An 18,419-nucleotide genomic window follows, 5' to 3' on the forward strand; every position below is an offset into this window, starting at 1 on the left:
ATGGGGCTTAATCTTCTGTGGTTTGTGCTATTATTTATCCTGTCTTACCAATGAAGAAACTGAAGCACCAAAGAGGTAAATAACTTATCCAGGGCCATGAATCTAGTGAATGGTAGAACTGTGCTCAAACTCAGAAACTCTGGCATTAGATGCCCCCTGTCTGCTCTTAGTCGTGGCAGCAGGTAGGATCCTGAGGAACAGATGGTGTGCTCTGGTGGCCAATGAGCCTCCTTGAGCCCATGGTCCTCCTTGAGTGAAATGTCTGGCTGCTTGAGTTGCTGGGGTTGCCTTCATCAACTATTATCACCTTCTGCTATCATTATATCCCCTCTCCTACCTCTAGGCTCCATGAGGACAGGGACAGCATCTTGTTGGCTTTTGCTGTCTTCACTGGTTAGTGTGGTGACTAGTGTCAAATACCGCAAACATTCACTGAACAAATTAGGAGACCGAAATTTCTAACTTACTGATAAAACTACAACTTCTTGAGGGGCTAATATCCAAAATATATAAAGAACTTGTATGCTGTAACTCTAAAACAACAAGTAATCTAATTAAAGAATGGACAGAAGACCAGAATAGAAAAGCCTCCAGGGCTACCTGGGTGGCTCAGTTGTTAAGTGTCTGCCTTCAGCTCAGGTCATGATCCCAGGGCCCTGGGATGGAGCCCTGCATCCGGCTCCCTGCTCAGCAGGAATCCTGCTTCTCCCTCTCCTATTCCCCCTGCTTGGGTTCCCTCTCTCACTGTGTCTTTCTCTGTCAAGTAAGTAAATAGAATCTTTAAAAAAAGAAAAAGAAAGAGAAAAGATATACAGATGGCCAAGAGGTACATAAAAAATTCTCTCAAAATCACTAAACATGAGGGAAATGTAAATCAAATCCACTGTGAGATTTCGCTTCATATTAGTCAGAATCACTAGTACCCAAAGTCAAGAAATAACGAGTGTCGGTGAGGATGTGGAGAAAAAAGAACCCTCATGCACTCTTGGTGGGAATGCAAATTGGTGCAGCCACTGTGGAAAACAGTATGGAGGCTCCTCAAAAAATGAAAAATAGAAATACCATATGCTCCAGTAATCCTACTACTGGACCCAATGAAAACAAAAACACTAAATCAAAAAAATATATGTACGCCTATGTTTATTGCAGTATTATTTACAATTATTGCAACCAAGATATAGAAACAACCTAGGTGTCTATCATATACATAGGATATATATTTTTATATATAATATATTATATTGTGTTATATTATACTATGTTATACACACACACAACACACACACACACACACACACACACACATATATATATATTCCCAGCCATAAAAAAAGAATGAGATCTTGTCATTTGCAATAACGTGGATGGACCTTGAGGGTATAATGTTAAGTAAAGTAAGTCAGACCCAGAAAAACAAATACCATATGATTTCACTTATATGTAGACTCTATTTGTTTGCTCTTTTTTTTTCCGTATCTGTTTTGTTTCTTTCTTTTTTTTTTAAGATTTTATTTATTTATTTGACAGACAGAGATCACAAGGAGGTAGAGAGGCAGGCAGAGAGAGAGGTGGAAGCAGGCTCCCTGCTGAGCAGAGAGCCCGATGTGGAGCTCGATCTCAGGACCCTGGGATCATGTCCTGAGCCAAAGGCAGAGGCTTTAACCCACTGAGCCACCCTATATGTAATATATGTATATAGGCGTCCCTATATGTAGACTCTAAAAACAAAGCAAACGAACAAACAAAACCAGACTCTGAAACACAGAGAACAATCTGGTAGTTGTCAGATGGGAGGTGGGTAGGGGAATGGGTAAAATAGATAAAGGGAATTAAGAGGTTCAAACTTACAGGTACAAAATAAACAGTCCCAGAGAAGAAAAGCATAGCATAGAGAATACAGTCAATAATATTGTAACAATATTGTATGGTCATAGAAGATAACTACACTCATTGTGGTGAGCACTGAATAATGCACAGAACTGTCAAATCACTATATTGTACACCTGAAACTAAGATAACATTGTATGCTAATTTTACTTCAATTTAAAAAACTGCATCCTCTGATGAAAACAGAAGTGGAAATCACAGACAGGGACTTGTGGTGGCTAAGAGTACTGTCTAGGGAGAAAGACTGAGTATGTCCCCTAAGTTCAAACACTTAGCAACAATTTAACCTTGAGCAATACGCTCTGATTCCTCATGCTTCAGCTCCCTCCTCCATGAAATGGGGCTTATGATCACGCGGTCTTTCTTACAGGCTATGGTAAGGATTAAATGAAATAAAATTAAAGTCTTGTTAAATGGCCATATCAAGCACTCAATCATTCTAAGTGGATGCTATTACTATTTTCTTAATCACAGGGTGGTCGCTGACAAAAGAAAGAACTGTGGGAGCCTTCCATGTTTAATACAGAATGAGGGTAGAATAGAATATGCCTGCACCAAACACAGCAACACAGTGTCCACTCCCAAAGAAAGCACTAAGTGCTCACAAGGAACACTGGCATTGAAACATCCTACACCAAAGACTTGTAAGTTACATGATAAGATAGTAAGATTTACTGAGAGACTTCTATATATCATCACTTACTCCTTTAGCAAACAAAGTATTTGACAATTATTCCTTTATTTAATAAAACTTCCTTCTGATATAAAACAGCCCAATACGCAGCATTACTTACAAGTGGGGAATCCATAGGGCTAGAATGTACAGGTGGAAAAACTTTTGTGGGGGAACAGGGGGGATGCAAGGGGAATGTTTGAAGACATGAGTTGGGAGAGGCAGAGAGAAAGAATGGGGAAATTCGGAACAAGTAAATTATCCAATTAACAACAGATCTTTTGTGTTAGCTTCTGTGACGCAAAAGCATAACTGTGGGTAACTTTCAGATTTCAAAGTTGGACTCTTACTCTTAAGGAAGCATTAACTAGATCCACTGACAATAACTCAGTTTACAAAGAAATGGAGGAGTGAGGCTTTAGTTCCTTTTCCAACTTCAGAGGTGAATTGTTTAAGGACATCCTTGAGATGTGTCTTAACTCGTGTTTCCAAAATGTAATACCATACAATGATTTATAGACCATTGATGCCCAGCCAAGTAATTTCTTCACTTTGGCTTCTTTTATGTTAAATAAAGATGAAAGATACTCTACTTAAGTATTATTAAAAAAAAAAAAAACAGGAAGAAAGAGGAAACCTCAAGTTATCTCAAGAGAGAGTTGATACAAAATATACACGACTAGGAAACTGATGAACTAGGTTAAGAGAATAAAGCATAATTCTCCACAATTACCTTTGGGAAGAGATGAAAAATCACTCTTGAGTAAAATGAAAGGACTCAACTCATGTGTGGCTTCCCTGCAGTTCTCATTTCTGTTGTGTAGCTCTCTCTATGGCATCTATTTTTTCTAGAGCTTATAATGTTTATATAATAGAATTTCGAGCAATGAGAAAAGAAAAATGGCTAAACTTATACTAAAAATTTTGCAATTCCAATTTTATCACTGTCATTTCAGTTTTTGTTAATAAGATCTTCCACCATCATGGCTTTCTTTAAGGGAAACATTGGCTTATACAGTTCCTAGTAACCCCTTTACATCTTTTTCTCACACAAGAAACAAGAAAACCATCTCTCCATCCTTTTCCCATTTAAATAAATTTATTTCCTAGCAACAGCTAGCCATCTGGTTTCTAAAAAACATAGTGGCACAATTTCTCCACTTTGAAAGCAAAATAACAACATTATGAGGATTATAAAAATACTAGTTAGCATTAATTGGGCACTTACCCTGTACCAGACCTTGTGTGAAACATTTTACAGGCATTATCTCATTTAATCTTCTAATGACTCTCCAAAATGGATAATTCTATTATCCCCATTTTACAAATTAGGAAACTGGAGCTAACAGAAACCATGTCACAAAGGAATTCTTACCAAATAGGATGCATTTATCTCTAGGTAAATAAATACTGAATTCTAATTGGTATAAGTAAAAACATCATTTCCTTAATTCTGGAGGCTTAGCAGTAGGATGGGACTTGGGTGTTGACTTAATCCAAATCCCTCTTACATTTGCTTAATCCTCAGAACTGTATGAGGATGGCTGCATCAGGTCTGGGATTCACATCAGTGCAGAATAATACCTAGAAGAGCACTCTTCCAAGATGCCCCTAGCTAAATTCCTCTTGAGTCTCAGTGGCCCAAAGTAGATGAGATGACCTTTCCTGATCTTTCCAAATGGTAAAGGGGTTGGAACTTCCATGACTGACAGCTAAATTGAAGCTCATTCCTGTTGGCATTGAAATCCAATTTATAAAAATGGACGATTTTAGGAATGCTTCTCTCTAGTTCTATTCTGCTTAAGCTAAACTTGAAGGTTAAAATATCAGTGAGTTAAATTTGTTTGAATTTTTATAAATTGTTTTTGTCAATTATTTAGTAACTGTCAGAATTATTAAAAATTATTGGGACTATGGAGGCGCCTGGGTGACAGTCAGTTAAGCGTCCAACTCTTGGTTTCAAGTCGGGTTAGATGATCCCAGAGTGGTAAGACCAAGCCCTGCATGGGGCACTGTGCTCAGCATGGAGTCTGCTTGAGACTCTCTCTGTCCCTCCCTACCCCCCACATGCTCTCCCTCTAAAATAAAATCTTTTAAAAAATTACTAGGACTGGGCGCCTGGGTGGCTCATTGGGTTAAAGCCTCTGCCTTCAGCTCAGGTCATGATCCCAGGGTCCAGGGATCGAGCCCCACATTAGGCTCTCTGGTCAGCAGGGAGCCTGCTTCCCCCTCTCTCTCTGCCTGCCTCTCTGCCTGCTTGTCATCTCTGTCAAATAAATAAATAAAATCTTTAAAAAAAATTACTAGGACTACAAAAATTATACATGGTACCGTTTATTTAAAAACTGAAGTGTGCACCTCTGTAGGGCTTATTTTCTCCATTTAAGACAAAAATAGTATTTTCAATTTTGTGTAAGTCCATTTTTCCTGGGTTGTTGGATATAAATGGGGTTACATTTATGAGATCCACCAAGTTATCTTCTAGCTCTAGGGCCCAACTCCTAATAAAATCCTATGGTTCTCCCTAAAAGTTCACCCAACTTGTTTTGGGGAGCTCCAAGTTGGGCCTGACTGCTTACAGGTTTGAACTACTGTTCTTCCAAATGCCCTAGGTACAAGTCATGCCTCTTCTTACCTCTTCCCTTCTCTAGTACCTTCTGCCAGGAACCACCACGTCCATAGAGCATGGCATTTCTGACCCATCTCTCTGCAGTTTACACCACTGTTGCTTTTAATCCAGAACCTCAAACACACTAAGCAGAAAATGATGCCCTTATGCCCTACTTTGTGTTGATGATACTGACTGTACCCCAGAGTCTTACACAATTCCAGGTTAAAAACTATAGGAGGAAAGCCTTTCCTTCATTCAGGTTAAACACAGCCCTAAGGGACAGGACAAGAAATTCAGTTCCTGAGAAAGTTTTGCACTCTTTCCCAACTCTTTTCTTCCCAGGTTCCCAAATCCTCATGCAAATTTTTATGCAAATAACCTCTAAAGGATTTCCTATGTAGTTGTCAGACCCTGCCCTGGCATTTCTGAATCTCTATGAGGGACACAATATGAACTCAAGCCATAACCCTCTTATGGGTATTTCTTCCAACAAAAACATTTTTGCACTAAAATGGTCTTCCATGTGGTATATATATACACAATGGAATACTATGCAGCCATCAAAAGAAATGAAATCTTGCCATTTGCGACAACGTGGATGGAACTAGAGGGTATTATGCTTAGCGAAATAAGTCAGTCAGAGAAAGACAACTATCATATGACCTCCCTGATATGAGGAAGTGGAGATGCAACATGGGGAGTTTGGGGGATAGGAGAAGAATAAATGAAACAAGATGGGATCGGGAGGGAGACAAACCATAAGAGATTCTTAATCTCACAAAACAAACTAAGGGTTGCCGGGGAGAGGGGGGTAGGGAGAAGGTGGTTGGTTGGGTTATGGACATTGGGGAGGGTATGTGCTATGGTGAGTGCTGTGAAGTGTGTAAACCTGGCGATTCACAGACCTGTACTCCTGGGGCTAATAATACATTATATGTTTATAAAAAAAAATTTTTTTTAATTTTTTAAAAAGACAAAAAAAAATAAGTAAAATAAAATGAACTTCCAAGTCTGTATATCATATGCTAATAAATATTTTTGCTGGATATTATTCTAGAAATTTGCAACATCCTTTGAGTTCCAACATGATATAACAGAACTCTTTAGGAAGAAGAGGACTTACTGAACCATTTCATTCAAGACAAAGGAGTCTGTCATGAAATTAACAGAACTTGTATAGATAGAGTAACCACATCTATCAAATTTGAATTATGCCCACTGAAGACCTTATCTTTATATTGGCATGTCCCTAGAAACTTATAAATAATAAATAAATAAATAAATACATACATACATACATACATACATAAAGTTATTATCACAGTGAGGTCCCAAGAAAGTACCAAAAAGGAGAAAGAGTTGTGACAGATATGTCTCAAACACTGTTTTAGAAAATACCAAGATTTCCTTAGTACTTAAGTTATTGATTTTATTACCATAAATGTTTTTAATTAACTATGCACTTACAGTTTTTTACTTTTAATCTTAGATATCAAACATCATCAGAATTTTGCTCAATAATTTTTTCATTTTCTACTTCAGTGAACTGTCACACCTTCTATTACCAGTTATCCAAAAGTTGTGCATCAGAAACACAAATTGACCTTCCTAAACAAGAACTACAAAAATTTCCAATTTCCACTGAATGAATTTTAAGTATTTATGCTTAAATCTAAATAACATGTGCATAGAATAATATAATCTAGAAACTAATATTATATAAATCTATGCTTCCCTACATTGGTTTAATGCCTTTACTGACCTATGGACTAAGGTGGGGAAAAAAGGCAACCTCTTTGCAAACTGTTTTTGAAATCAAATCTGTCATAGCTAGCTTGGCCTAACTAATACCTTGGTAAGGTAGTTAGTAATAAAGTAGACCCACTTTATCAAACTGACCTCATTAACTTGTTTTTTGTCCAGATGGAACACTTGACCAGAACTTGTAGAGGCAATTTCTTCATAGACTTTATATCCAATATGGTCCCTGTCATCACAATCTCCAGTGAGCACAAATACCACCTATGATATTTTTAAAAAAAGAAGACAATTTAAAGGGTTTTCAGAAATCAATATGAATTTATTGAGTACCTATTACATGTTTATATGCTACTAGCACAGTGAAATACACACATTATCATATATACATCATACATATATAATATATATATACATATATAAATGTATATAATACCCTACATCATATATATATATATCTCCATCCCTATATCCATGTGCTTTGCAAAAGCTTGAAGTCCCTCTTGTTTAGGAGGTGGAGTTAATCTGTCATCTTCAAATGAAAGCTTGGACATATGATTTGCTTTGGCCAGCAGCCCAAAGCAAAAGGGACATTCTATCAGTTCAAGTTTACATTCAAGAGCTTGTGTATCTTGTGTATCTTGTGATCTAGCACGTGATATATACTTCTTCTGCCTTGGCCATGAAAAGAACATGTCTAAACTAACCTACTGGTCTCAAAAAATGGTGAGAAACCTGTGAGACAGAGACGTCACCCTAGAGATCAGCCTAGATAAGTGAAACCCAAACTTTCCCCAGACATGCTAGTGACAAGCCTCACCTCGATCAACAGAGCCCTGAAATTATGTGAGAAATAAATGTGTGTTGTTTTCAGCCACTGAGAGGTAGAACTGTTTGTTACACAGCAAGAGCTAACTGATACAACAAGTAACTGACTCAGAGGAGATTCCACATAGGAGGTGATGTTTGAGACATAGGCCTATGTTTTCATCAGTTAAAAGGATAAGATAGTAAGAAGAACCTTCATTAATTCCCAGTCATTTCCTCTCTGTATCAAAAAACAAGGTATTAATATGTACAAATATTACATAACAATATGCTTAAATTAAATGACACATATATATTGAGTACATGTATACGGATCAGTAGTTATAATTATTGGCATTTGCCATACAAAGTTTAGTCAAAAAGGAGAGGCAACTTCTCAATGCCATAAAGGCATACCTTCTTTTATTGAACTTTGTTTTATTGTGCTTCACAGATACTATGTTTCTTACAAATTAGATGTTTGTGGCAACCCTGCAACAAACAAATCTATCAGCACCATTTTTCAATTTGCTCACTTCATGTCTCTGTGTCACATTCTGGTAATTTTTGCAGTATTTCAAACTTTTTCATTATTCATGTATTTGCTATGGTGATTCATGATCAGTGAGAACGACTTGCTGAAAGCTCAGATGATGGTTAGCATTGTTTATCAATGAAATATTTTTAATTAAGGTATATATATATTTTAAGCTATAATAATACTTCACACTTAAGAGAGTACAGTATAGTATAAACATAACTTCTACGTACACAAAAATTCATTTGGCTTTATTGTGATATCTGCTTTATTATGGTGGTCAGAACTGACCCACAATATCTCCAAGGCATGCCTGAATTCCTCCCAGCTGTATTCAGATAGAAAATTTGGGGGCTGATTCCTACTCACTTGTGACTGTTTCTGTTGGATAAGCTGGAGCACTTCATGAGTGAGCCGATAATCCTTGGACCGCGCATCGGTGAAAACATAGATGAAAGAGCCAGGGAGAGAAATTTCCAAGGCAATTTTTATAGCTCCAATACTCATTTCTGGACAATCGCCACCACCCTGTTGAGGAGCAGAGAAAAAAAAAATTGCAATTATTTCATCAATAAAAAAGGAAGGACTATTTTAATTATAGTAAGTTGCTTTAGAAGCTGTAGAGCTGAGCAAATTCTCTTTGCATTTATCTTCCATCATTTTGCCACTGGATTGATCACTTTGCTTACCAGGAGATGGAAAAGGCATTAAAGTGATGTGGAGAGCAAAAAACATATATTTATGGATAAATTATAAATTCATCCCAAATACACAAAATAATAGAAATTCTTATATGCTTTTCACTTAATTAGATGTTGATTCACTCTCCATTCCCTAACCTGACTATTCACATATCCCTCTTTTCTTATCCCTTATTTGATGACCTTGAGGGTAGCAGTCAGAAGAACTTCCATGAGCACCCACCACGATATCTATTAATCGAGCCACATGCCCTGCCTTTACAGTGAAGAAATCATTTGGGCAGAGCTAGGGCTACTACTCATATGTGCCTAATCAAAAACACAGCTCCTATTGCTGTTGCCTCTCTCTACTCCATTGCCAAACATTCCTCTTTATTGGGTCATTCCCACCAGCAAACAAACATACTGGTAAATTCCCATACCTCAAGCGTTTGATCAACTATTACCTGTCAGGGGAGCCTCTCATGACCACCTTACATAAAATACACATTCTTTGCCTCTCTTTTCATTCTGCTTTATTTTTCCTACTAACACATGATCTCTGTGTTTTATTTTCTACTTGAATAGACTCAATATATTTTCCTGAACAGTAAGAGTCCACATCCTAGGAAGAATTCTTCTCACATTTATTTCATTCAAAATTATATGGATTTATAGATTAAACTGTAAGAATGCTATATTTACAGTTTTCTATATTTTAAATTTAGGATTATATCCTTCTGTTCCATGTCATCGATGTTCTTCAAAATTATAGGTTTTAATGATTGCATAATATTCTGCCTGTATCCCATAATTTAGTTAACCATTGCCCTACTGTTGATTAATGGTCTTTCAAATTTCCTCTATTATAAATATATAAATACAAATCTATTATATATATATTATATATACACTATATTATTATATATTATATATATGCTATTATATTATGTATACACATATATGTATATATATTTATATAATGTCTGATTATTTCCTTAGCATAGATGTCAATAACCACAGGGCCAAGGGAATGGACTTTAACCAATATATTTTGAGCAATCCAGAACCGCTAAACACCCTGCTAGGATTTAGATACACAAAGAGGAATAATAAGCTAAAGTATCTTGTCCTTAAGGAACACACGGTCTAGAAAAGACAACCAAATAAAAAGTAAGAGAGCTTGGGTTATGGGGGAAGGAGCCCTATGTTTCTATAGTCCACCAGAATTCAGTAAGTAAGAGCTCTTTCTCAAAAAGAAAATAATTACTTGACAAAAGGGATAAGGTTTTTACTTTAAACTCTGGAGATTCTACTTGATTCTCCTACTGGGGCTGTTCTCAGGCTTTAAACAGTTTCAGATTGTAATACAATATCCTGAGCACCATAGATCTAATCAGGGTCAAAAGAGTCAGGCATTTGAACTGTTTACACCGCAGTTTGGACAAACTGGAGAATCTTTTCTTGCTTTGGATCGCACTCAAAACTTACAGGCTGGGAGTACCATTTATTAAATGAGTTGGAACAGAGCTCCAGTGGTTATAAAACACTTCTAAAATTGAGAAACCCGTGGAATATTATGTCACTTTCTTAATGGTAGTAGACTGAACACTGTAGTAACCTGATCTTCACTTCTAAGAAGACATCAACTAAAGACTCCCAGAAATTTTATTGTTAACAGTCCTTTCTATTTTTGCAGGACTTACCACCTATCCATCATTACTTACGTGTATGTAATGATAATAGATAATACTATTCTCAAAAACTTGTATATTTGTATCTTCAGACTGTACTTACCTCCTGAATTCCAATTTTACATTTTTTTAAAGATTTATTTATTTGAGAAAGAAAGGGAGAGAGATTGGGATGGGGGCAGAGAGAGAGGATCTTCAAACTCCCAGCCCAGGGCAGAGCCCCAGTTGGGGCTTGAGCTCACAGCCCATGAGATACTATAAGGACCTATTTAGCCAGAGTGGCCCCACCTCGGTTGAACAGCCATTTTGATGTTTATGCAGTAAAACTTAAATTGACCCTGCCCCCCCACCCCCAGGGGAACTTACTTAAAAGTAAGTCCAAAAAACCAGTCCAAGGTAACAAAGCCCAAATACAAGGGTGGGTCAGGTCAGGTAGAGATAACAGCCCAAATGCAGGGATGAGTCGGGTCAGGTGGAGACATCCAATCAGTAGAGCAGGCATACTGGCTCCCTAGCTACCAAGGAGTGTGGACCCCGCCTTTTGGGCGCCAATTCTCACCAAGGTGATAGGCTAGAGCAAATGTCTACTATGGGGTGAATTATAGTTCAATTGGCCACCCATGTGTGACCTAGCATGACCGTGCAGCTTTCTCTGTGCATTGCAATCTCATTGGCCACCTGTGTGTGGCCAGGTCCAATCACATGGCCTTTGCCCTTAAAAGCTAATCTGTGAAGCAGACAGAGAGAGGTGTGGTCCTCTCTGTAAGGGGCAGCCCCAACCGGTCTGTTTGATGGTCGATTTGATTCTTGATGCTTGGTATGAAATAAAGCTTTACTTGACCTTCGCTTTGTATCAGTCTTGCTCCTTTGACCATGGACCCATTATTGGGGGACCCAACAATACCACCTGAGCCAAAACCAAGAGCCAAGGGCCCAACCGACTGAGCCACTCAGGCAACCCTAATACTGCATTTCCATTGCCTGTTAAGCATCTACTGCAAGGGTGTCTGGGTGGCTCAGTTGGTTAAGCGTCTACCTTCAGCTCAGGTCATGATCCCAGAGTCCTGGGATCGAGGCCCAGGTTGGGCTCCCTGTTCAGTAGGGATTCTGCTTCTCCCTCTGCCTCTGCCCCTTCCCACCCATTCATGCTCTCTCACTCTCTCTCAAATAAATAAGTAAAATCTTTAAAAAAGAATCTCCTAGATGTTTTATGGGTCTCCACAATTCCAAGGGTCTAAAATAGAACTCATATTTTCCCCAACCATGTCTTCCCTATTTCTGTTAGTGGAACTACCTGCCTCCATATTCAGGTTCAAACCTTAGTCACCTTGATGCCTCCCTCTTCCTTCACCCAATCAATGGTCCAACCATATTCCTCTACTTCTGTCTGAATCAGTACCTTCCCTTCCCCCTTATTTCCCATAATTCATCTTTTTATCATTGATTTTGTTACAAGTATAGCCTCCCATCTCACCTTCTGCTCTGCCTAGCAACAAACTTAATTTTTCCTTCAGTAAAGAGCTCTCAGTACCCTGTTCCTACTTAAAATTTTTACTACTTGTGTTGGATCAAATGCTCTTTCCAGTTTCCTATCTCCACTGCTCCCTCTTCATAAATCGCTTCCTTCAAGCTAAGACTACTTCCTATTCTTTAAATATGCCCCTTTCTTTGCACTGTAATGCCTTTAGGACTTTCATTCATCCTTCTACTGTTCCATTTACCATCAACACTCCTCATCAACATACGCATGGCTTGTGGCACCTCGATGGTTCAGTCTTCAGTCGGTTAAGCCTCTGCTTTTAGCTCAGGTTATGATCCCAGGATGGAGCCCCGCACAGGGTTCCCTCCTCTGCAGGGAGTCTGCTTCTCCCTCTCCCCCTCCCACCACTCATGCTCTCTCTTTCTCTCTCTCTCTCAAATTAATAAAATCTTTAAAAAGTATATGCATGGCTAAATTCTCCCGTTTTGTATAAGCTCATTCATAGCAGTAACTGTGCTTTGTCAAGTCCTTAAGTCCTGAGTGCATAACATTTGCTGGCATATTGTAATCACTGAGTAAATATTTGACTAATTGAACTATTTTCCTTCTAAGGCTGAGATGATATGCCTTCCCCTCTTTAAAACTTTCTCTTTTCTTCCAGTCAAATATACTTCTTCACTCTACAACTTTACTTTAATATGCTTTACATGTCAATGATATAGCATGTTTTCTTCTGCATAACAGTTGTTTAGAGGGATTGTCATGTGCTAAAAATGTCCTTAAACAAGCATTTGTGTGCTGAGAAGGTGGGAATAGCTATTGGACATGTTAATAACTTTAATATATTGCATAGGAATAATTCTTACTTGAAGCCAACTTTGCACATCTGTAAAGAATATTCTTGACTGCTCAAAAAACTAGGTTCCTATTGTATTTTCAGAAGCTTAAACAAAAGCACTCCTCAACTGTGCTTGACATAATCCACCTGAATGTGAATCACAATATAAAATTTACCCATCCCACAAGCATTTATTAAATGGCCAAGTATACAATAAACTTAGCTCTGTGGTAGACTAATTCTAAAGAGAGATTAATTATCTTTTACTAATTGTCACCTAATATCAAGGGGTTGGGAGAAGTCTTCTGTCTATGGGCCAAAAATCAAAATAGCTAAATAATCTCCACGGATATATCCTAGGAATGACAAGAATGATAAGCCCTGTCCAGTTAGTAAAGGACATGCTTTGAGCCGCTTGTGTTCAAATTTACTCTAGGAGGATGTAGGGATGTCTTAGTTAATCTCAAAACATCACCCAGAAGTAGACTCTAGAGACCACTAGAATCCTTGGAAGCTACTCTAGATGAATGCATCCCACTGAGATCTCTCCATATCTTCAGACTCATACTAAAACTTGAAGGTAGCCCTAAAAAAAAACCCATGTGTTGAAATGGAACCTCAAAGCCTTTAAGTACTTTTTTACCCTATAAGTTTGAGTAGAGAAGTTTGAAATTGCATTTTAATAAAACCTACATGGTCGAGAACATTTTCTATAAATATTGGAACCACCTTATTCTGCTGAAAACAGCACCTCTGTGAAACACTGAACCTCGTATACAGTAAGCGTAACACTGGTTAATGCTCAACGGAAAGAGTGTGAGGAGCCAATAGCTGTAACTCCAGAGAATTTCACAAATAGAATTGCAAATGAAAGGCATTCCTTTTCTTCCTTAAACTCTTTTATATCATCTTCTCAAAACAAAGTCTTTAACTCTTATGGAGAAATTAATATAAAGTCTCAAAGCAGCCAGAAAAACGGGGGAATGTCAAGTCAAAAGGAAACAGTTTGATCCATGTATGTCAGAAACTCATAGTGGATGTACTTATGCATCCCTTAAGAGGGATTTGTGTAGCTTAATTTTTTTCCTGCTTTGGAAATCAGCGTACTCTTTTTTTTTTCTTTTTTCTCTTTTTTTTTTGTCAGAGAGAGAGAGTACATACAAGCAGGCAGAGTGGCAGGCAGAGGCAGCGAGAGAAGCAGGCTCCCTGCCAAGCAAGGAGCCCAATGCGGAATTCGATCTCAGGATCCTGGGATCATGACCTGAGCGGAAGGCAGCGGCTTAACCAACTGAGCCACACAGCGTCTCTCTCTTTTTTTTTTTTAAGATTTTATTTATTTGACAGACAGAGTCACAAGTAGGCAGAGAGGCAGGCAGAGAAAGAGGGGGAAGCGGGCTCCCCACTGAGCAGAGAGTCCGATGTGGCACTCCATCCCAGGACCCTGAGATCATGACCTGAGCCAAAGGCAGAGGCTTAACCCACTGAGCCACCCAGGCGCCCTGGAAATCAGTGTCTTCTTTCCAACAAAAATGATTATGCTGCCCTGAATTTCACACTTGCAGATACAGATTATATTATAATCATACTGACTCCATATCAGTTAGAAGTTGTCCTCAGGAACAACTCTTCTCTTTCCAAAATAGTACAATATCTTTAAATCATTACCTTTTTGTTTAGCTAGGTTAGTGGATAAATGAAAACTAAAAATAAATGTTAACCAATAATTTATATCTTAATGAAACTATTGGTCTATCTCATTGTGGATATATATTCTAGAAAAGAAAAAAAATTTTTTACAAATGAAGTTAACATATAATGTCATATCCTTATTAAAAGCTCCCTATGTGATACTTGAGTCTGAATTTCGAATCATTTTAAATCATAAATAATCACTAAAATTATCTAGAAAAGGAATACTATAGATATGAGCTAAGACAATGGCCACTAACAAGCCTGAAGTAGCTTTTGAGAATTTGAAATATGGCTAGTTAAACTAGTGAACCAAATATTTTATTTTACTTTAATGAATTAAAATTTAAATTGAAAAACTAAAGAAGTACTAATTTTTCACACTGATGACATGTTGATATGGTCATATTTTGGACAAAACTGAATTAAATATTAAAATTAAGCTGTTTTTAAAAATTACACATATGGCTCATCATATTTCTGTTGGACAGCACTGCTTTAGAATACTTGGTTTAGTGGGGCGCCTGGGTGGCTCAGTGGGTTAAAGCCTCTGCCTTCAGCTCAGGTCATGATCTCAGGGTCCTGGGATCGAGCCCCGCATCGGGCTCTCTGCTCTGCAGGGAGCCTGCTTCCTCCTCTCTCTCTGCCTGCCTCTCTGCCTAGTTGTGATTTCTCTCTGTCAAATAAATAAAATATATATATATAAAAAAAGAATACTTGGTTTAGTTACGTAGGCTTCATTCTAGACTGTGATTTGTAAGATTATTGCTTTGCTCTAAAAGACTTCCACCAACTTTGGTTCCCGGCAGAAGTTATTAAAAAGAAAATTCAAGTTGCTTTGATTTACTTTGGATCAGGAATCAAATGACAATCGACTCCAAAAATCTATAAGTTATTGACTTTGTTTAAATATATATATATATATATATGTATATATATTTATATATTCATACACACACAAAGTTTATAAACAAAGTTTTTGCACATTTATATAAATATATTGAGATACATATATATTAGAAACTCATCCCACAGGTTTGCTAATAGTCTTTCTCAAATCACTGATCATCTGATTTGTAAACTAGTTTTGGCAGAAGAGAATGAAAGGGAATCATTGCCAAAATGTCCATCCTTATAAATAAAATTCACAAAATCAGATACTTTTAGGTTGATTTATGTCAAACTCACACACAGATTTTTAAATTGGGGGCAATGGACTTGCAACTGAAACTCTAAAAATAAACTATTTTACGTTAGTTCCAAGCTTTAAAAAAGGAGTCCTTTAAAAAAAAACCTTAACATTTTATGTTTTGACTTGAATACCAAATGGGAAAAAAAGAAAAATAGTATTCTATTAAACATCTATAATGGAGAAACTTAGAATTGATGAAGTTGAATCTATGAAAAGCTTCATTCATTTAATTGACACTTTTACTGGTAATAAGACACCTTACTTGTAATAAGTCAGCGGATGTCCATTCTGAGCCAAGCACTAAGACAGTATCATCACATACACTGTAATCTAGTCTTTACATCGGTTGATGAGGTAGGTGTCATTGTTAGCACATTACATTGCCAGCACACTCAATCTTGAAAACCCCTTTCCTAAGCGTCACACGGCTGCTAAGTGAAAGTACAGATACTGGAACTCAATTCTCCTTGGCCTAAGAGTTCATGCAAACTCCACTGGGGCATTTTATTACCTTCCTGTGCTTCTGTGACTGCAAGCAAGTAGCTTGTCAGAGGAAAAAAGGTTCTCCTTCTTCAAGATACCCACGGAATATTGTTCATTCTTCTACTGAAGCATTTGTTGAGTGTGTTAGAATTTATCTGTTTCCTCCCACTAGATCTTTGTTCCTTGAGGAACTCAGTAAGTGTTCCTTTGTAGTTTGATTAATGAAGGGATAAATGAACAGTGAGGAAATGGGTGAGTGAGATTGTGCAAAGGAAGCAATCTTGACACAATCTAGGCAAGCTTTCTGTGTTCAGCCTGAGCTTTACTCAGGCCTAGCCTGTCTGCTTTCAAAGTAATATAATTCCAGAGCTAAGCCTCCTAAACGTACAAGTATATTCTTAGTGGCATATAAAACGAACTCCCTCCAGCTCTCATATCTCTGCATCCTTGTCTGTCTCTTTATCTCTCTCCCTCTCAGTCTTCCTCTGTCAATCCTGGCATGCTGTCAGCTTTAATATTTAACAAAAGAAAACAAACATAGCTATGGAACTGTATCTCCCAAAACCACATAAACCTGCACACGTACACAAAAATGTAATGCGGGAAGGGCCTGACTTGGCTAGTTTTGTGTTTTTACTTGAGCTCTGAAATAGAACTTATCTGTATCAGTAGGCATATTCTTACTCTGTATTTTGATATATACTTTATCTTTAAAATTTGACTGATGGTTATGATTTACTAAGTTGCCAAAGACATTTCAGATAGAAAAAAATGGGTAGTGGAAAAACAGAAGCATATGCATTTTTACAGTAAATGTCGCTCCTGGAATTAAAGAAAGAAAAAAAAACAAACAAACTGTAACCTCAGAGTTGCAGTGATAATTGTGTAAAAAAAAAAAATTCCTGAAAAGCAAGATAAAATAAGAATGAAGAGAAATCTTATCAGTCAAGGGAGTAATAAAGCAGAGATTATCACGCTGTCTTTTCTCAATACAAGACAATGTGGGAGTAGCACTGAAGTAAACTGGACCTTTAAACCCTGAGAGGAGTTGGAAAAGAAATGAGGTCCCTATCCAAATCCTAATGGGAAAATGCTCATCAAACAACGGGTCAGTGTACTAGGAAGGCTAATCTCAGAGTAGGCCCTTACCCTTACCCCATGCCTTATTATTTCTCTTCTAGTCAACTCGTATCCCTTCTTCTAGTCTCATTATCCATTTTCACTGAACTACTGTTTATACCAGTCGTTTCTCAGAGAAGCTTAACTCCAAGCAATGAACAAATGAAACATTTTTGGTAGGCTCATGCCTAAGTCCAAAATAAGCATTAGTGGCCTTATAATACTTACCCTTATTCTAACATAACTATCACCTACTAAGCCTTGTTTCAAAGGCAGACTTTATTTTTCCTTCATGTGAATACCCACTGCTTTGAATGTCTTACTTGTGTCCTTTGCCCTTTACCTATAAAATTTAGAAATGAAACTCGGTCTTAAGCTGAAACTTTATAACCTCATTTCTCTTTCTTAAAACGTAGTTGTGTGATTTTATTACCAAGAAAACAGAAGGTACATGTGGAAACCATTACACTGCATTGAACCTAAAATAAAAATGCATCCAAGCAAGTATAAAATAAATCAGAATGACTGTAGAATCCTAATGCATTAGTGACATTTGGTCTTCATCACTTGTAGAAAATAGAGCAGGGATATAGTGAGAGATAATCAGAGTATTTCATTTTTTTTTTAAAGATTTTATTTATTTATTTGAGAGAAAATGAGCAAGGGGGAGGGGCAGAGGGAGAGGGAGAAGCAGTTTCCCTGCTGGGGAGGGAGCCTGTCACAGGGATGGATCCCAGGACCCCGAGATCATGACCTGAGCCTAAGGCAGATGCTTAACTAGCTGAGACACCCAGGCACCCCATCAGAGCATTTCAGAGCCCAAACATTAAATCTCTATAATCAAAATAAAAGATGTTACATTCCAGGCAGCCCACCATGTTTCCCTCTACTAGTCTGGAGAAGGTGGAATCCAAATCAAGGCATTAAAAACGGTTGCCATTGCTTTCAGATGTACTAAAGGGTAACAATT

The 18,419-nt window shown here is 37.6% G+C and overlaps 1 protein-coding gene across 1 annotated transcript in view; it reads right to left on the reverse strand.

Moving 5' to 3' along the window:
• Positions 1 to 18,419, reverse strand: part of HMCN1 (hemicentin 1) — a 498,146-nt gene that overhangs the window by 360,107 nt on the left and 119,620 nt on the right. The window contains exons 3-4 of the mRNA XM_045983171.1: positions 8,644 to 8,802; positions 7,071 to 7,193 (exon numbers count right to left, since the gene is read on the reverse strand). Of these exons, the coding sequence (XP_045839127.1) occupies positions 7,071 to 7,193; positions 8,644 to 8,802 (282 nt within the window). The remainder of the gene's footprint in view (positions 1 to 7,070; positions 7,194 to 8,643; positions 8,803 to 18,419) is intronic.

The sequence above is a fragment of the Meles meles genome, chromosome 17, assembly GCF_922984935.1.
Source record: "Meles meles chromosome 17, mMelMel3.1 paternal haplotype, whole genome shotgun sequence".
In the NCBI taxonomy this organism is placed as follows: Eukaryota; Metazoa; Chordata; class Mammalia; order Carnivora; family Mustelidae; genus Meles; species Meles meles.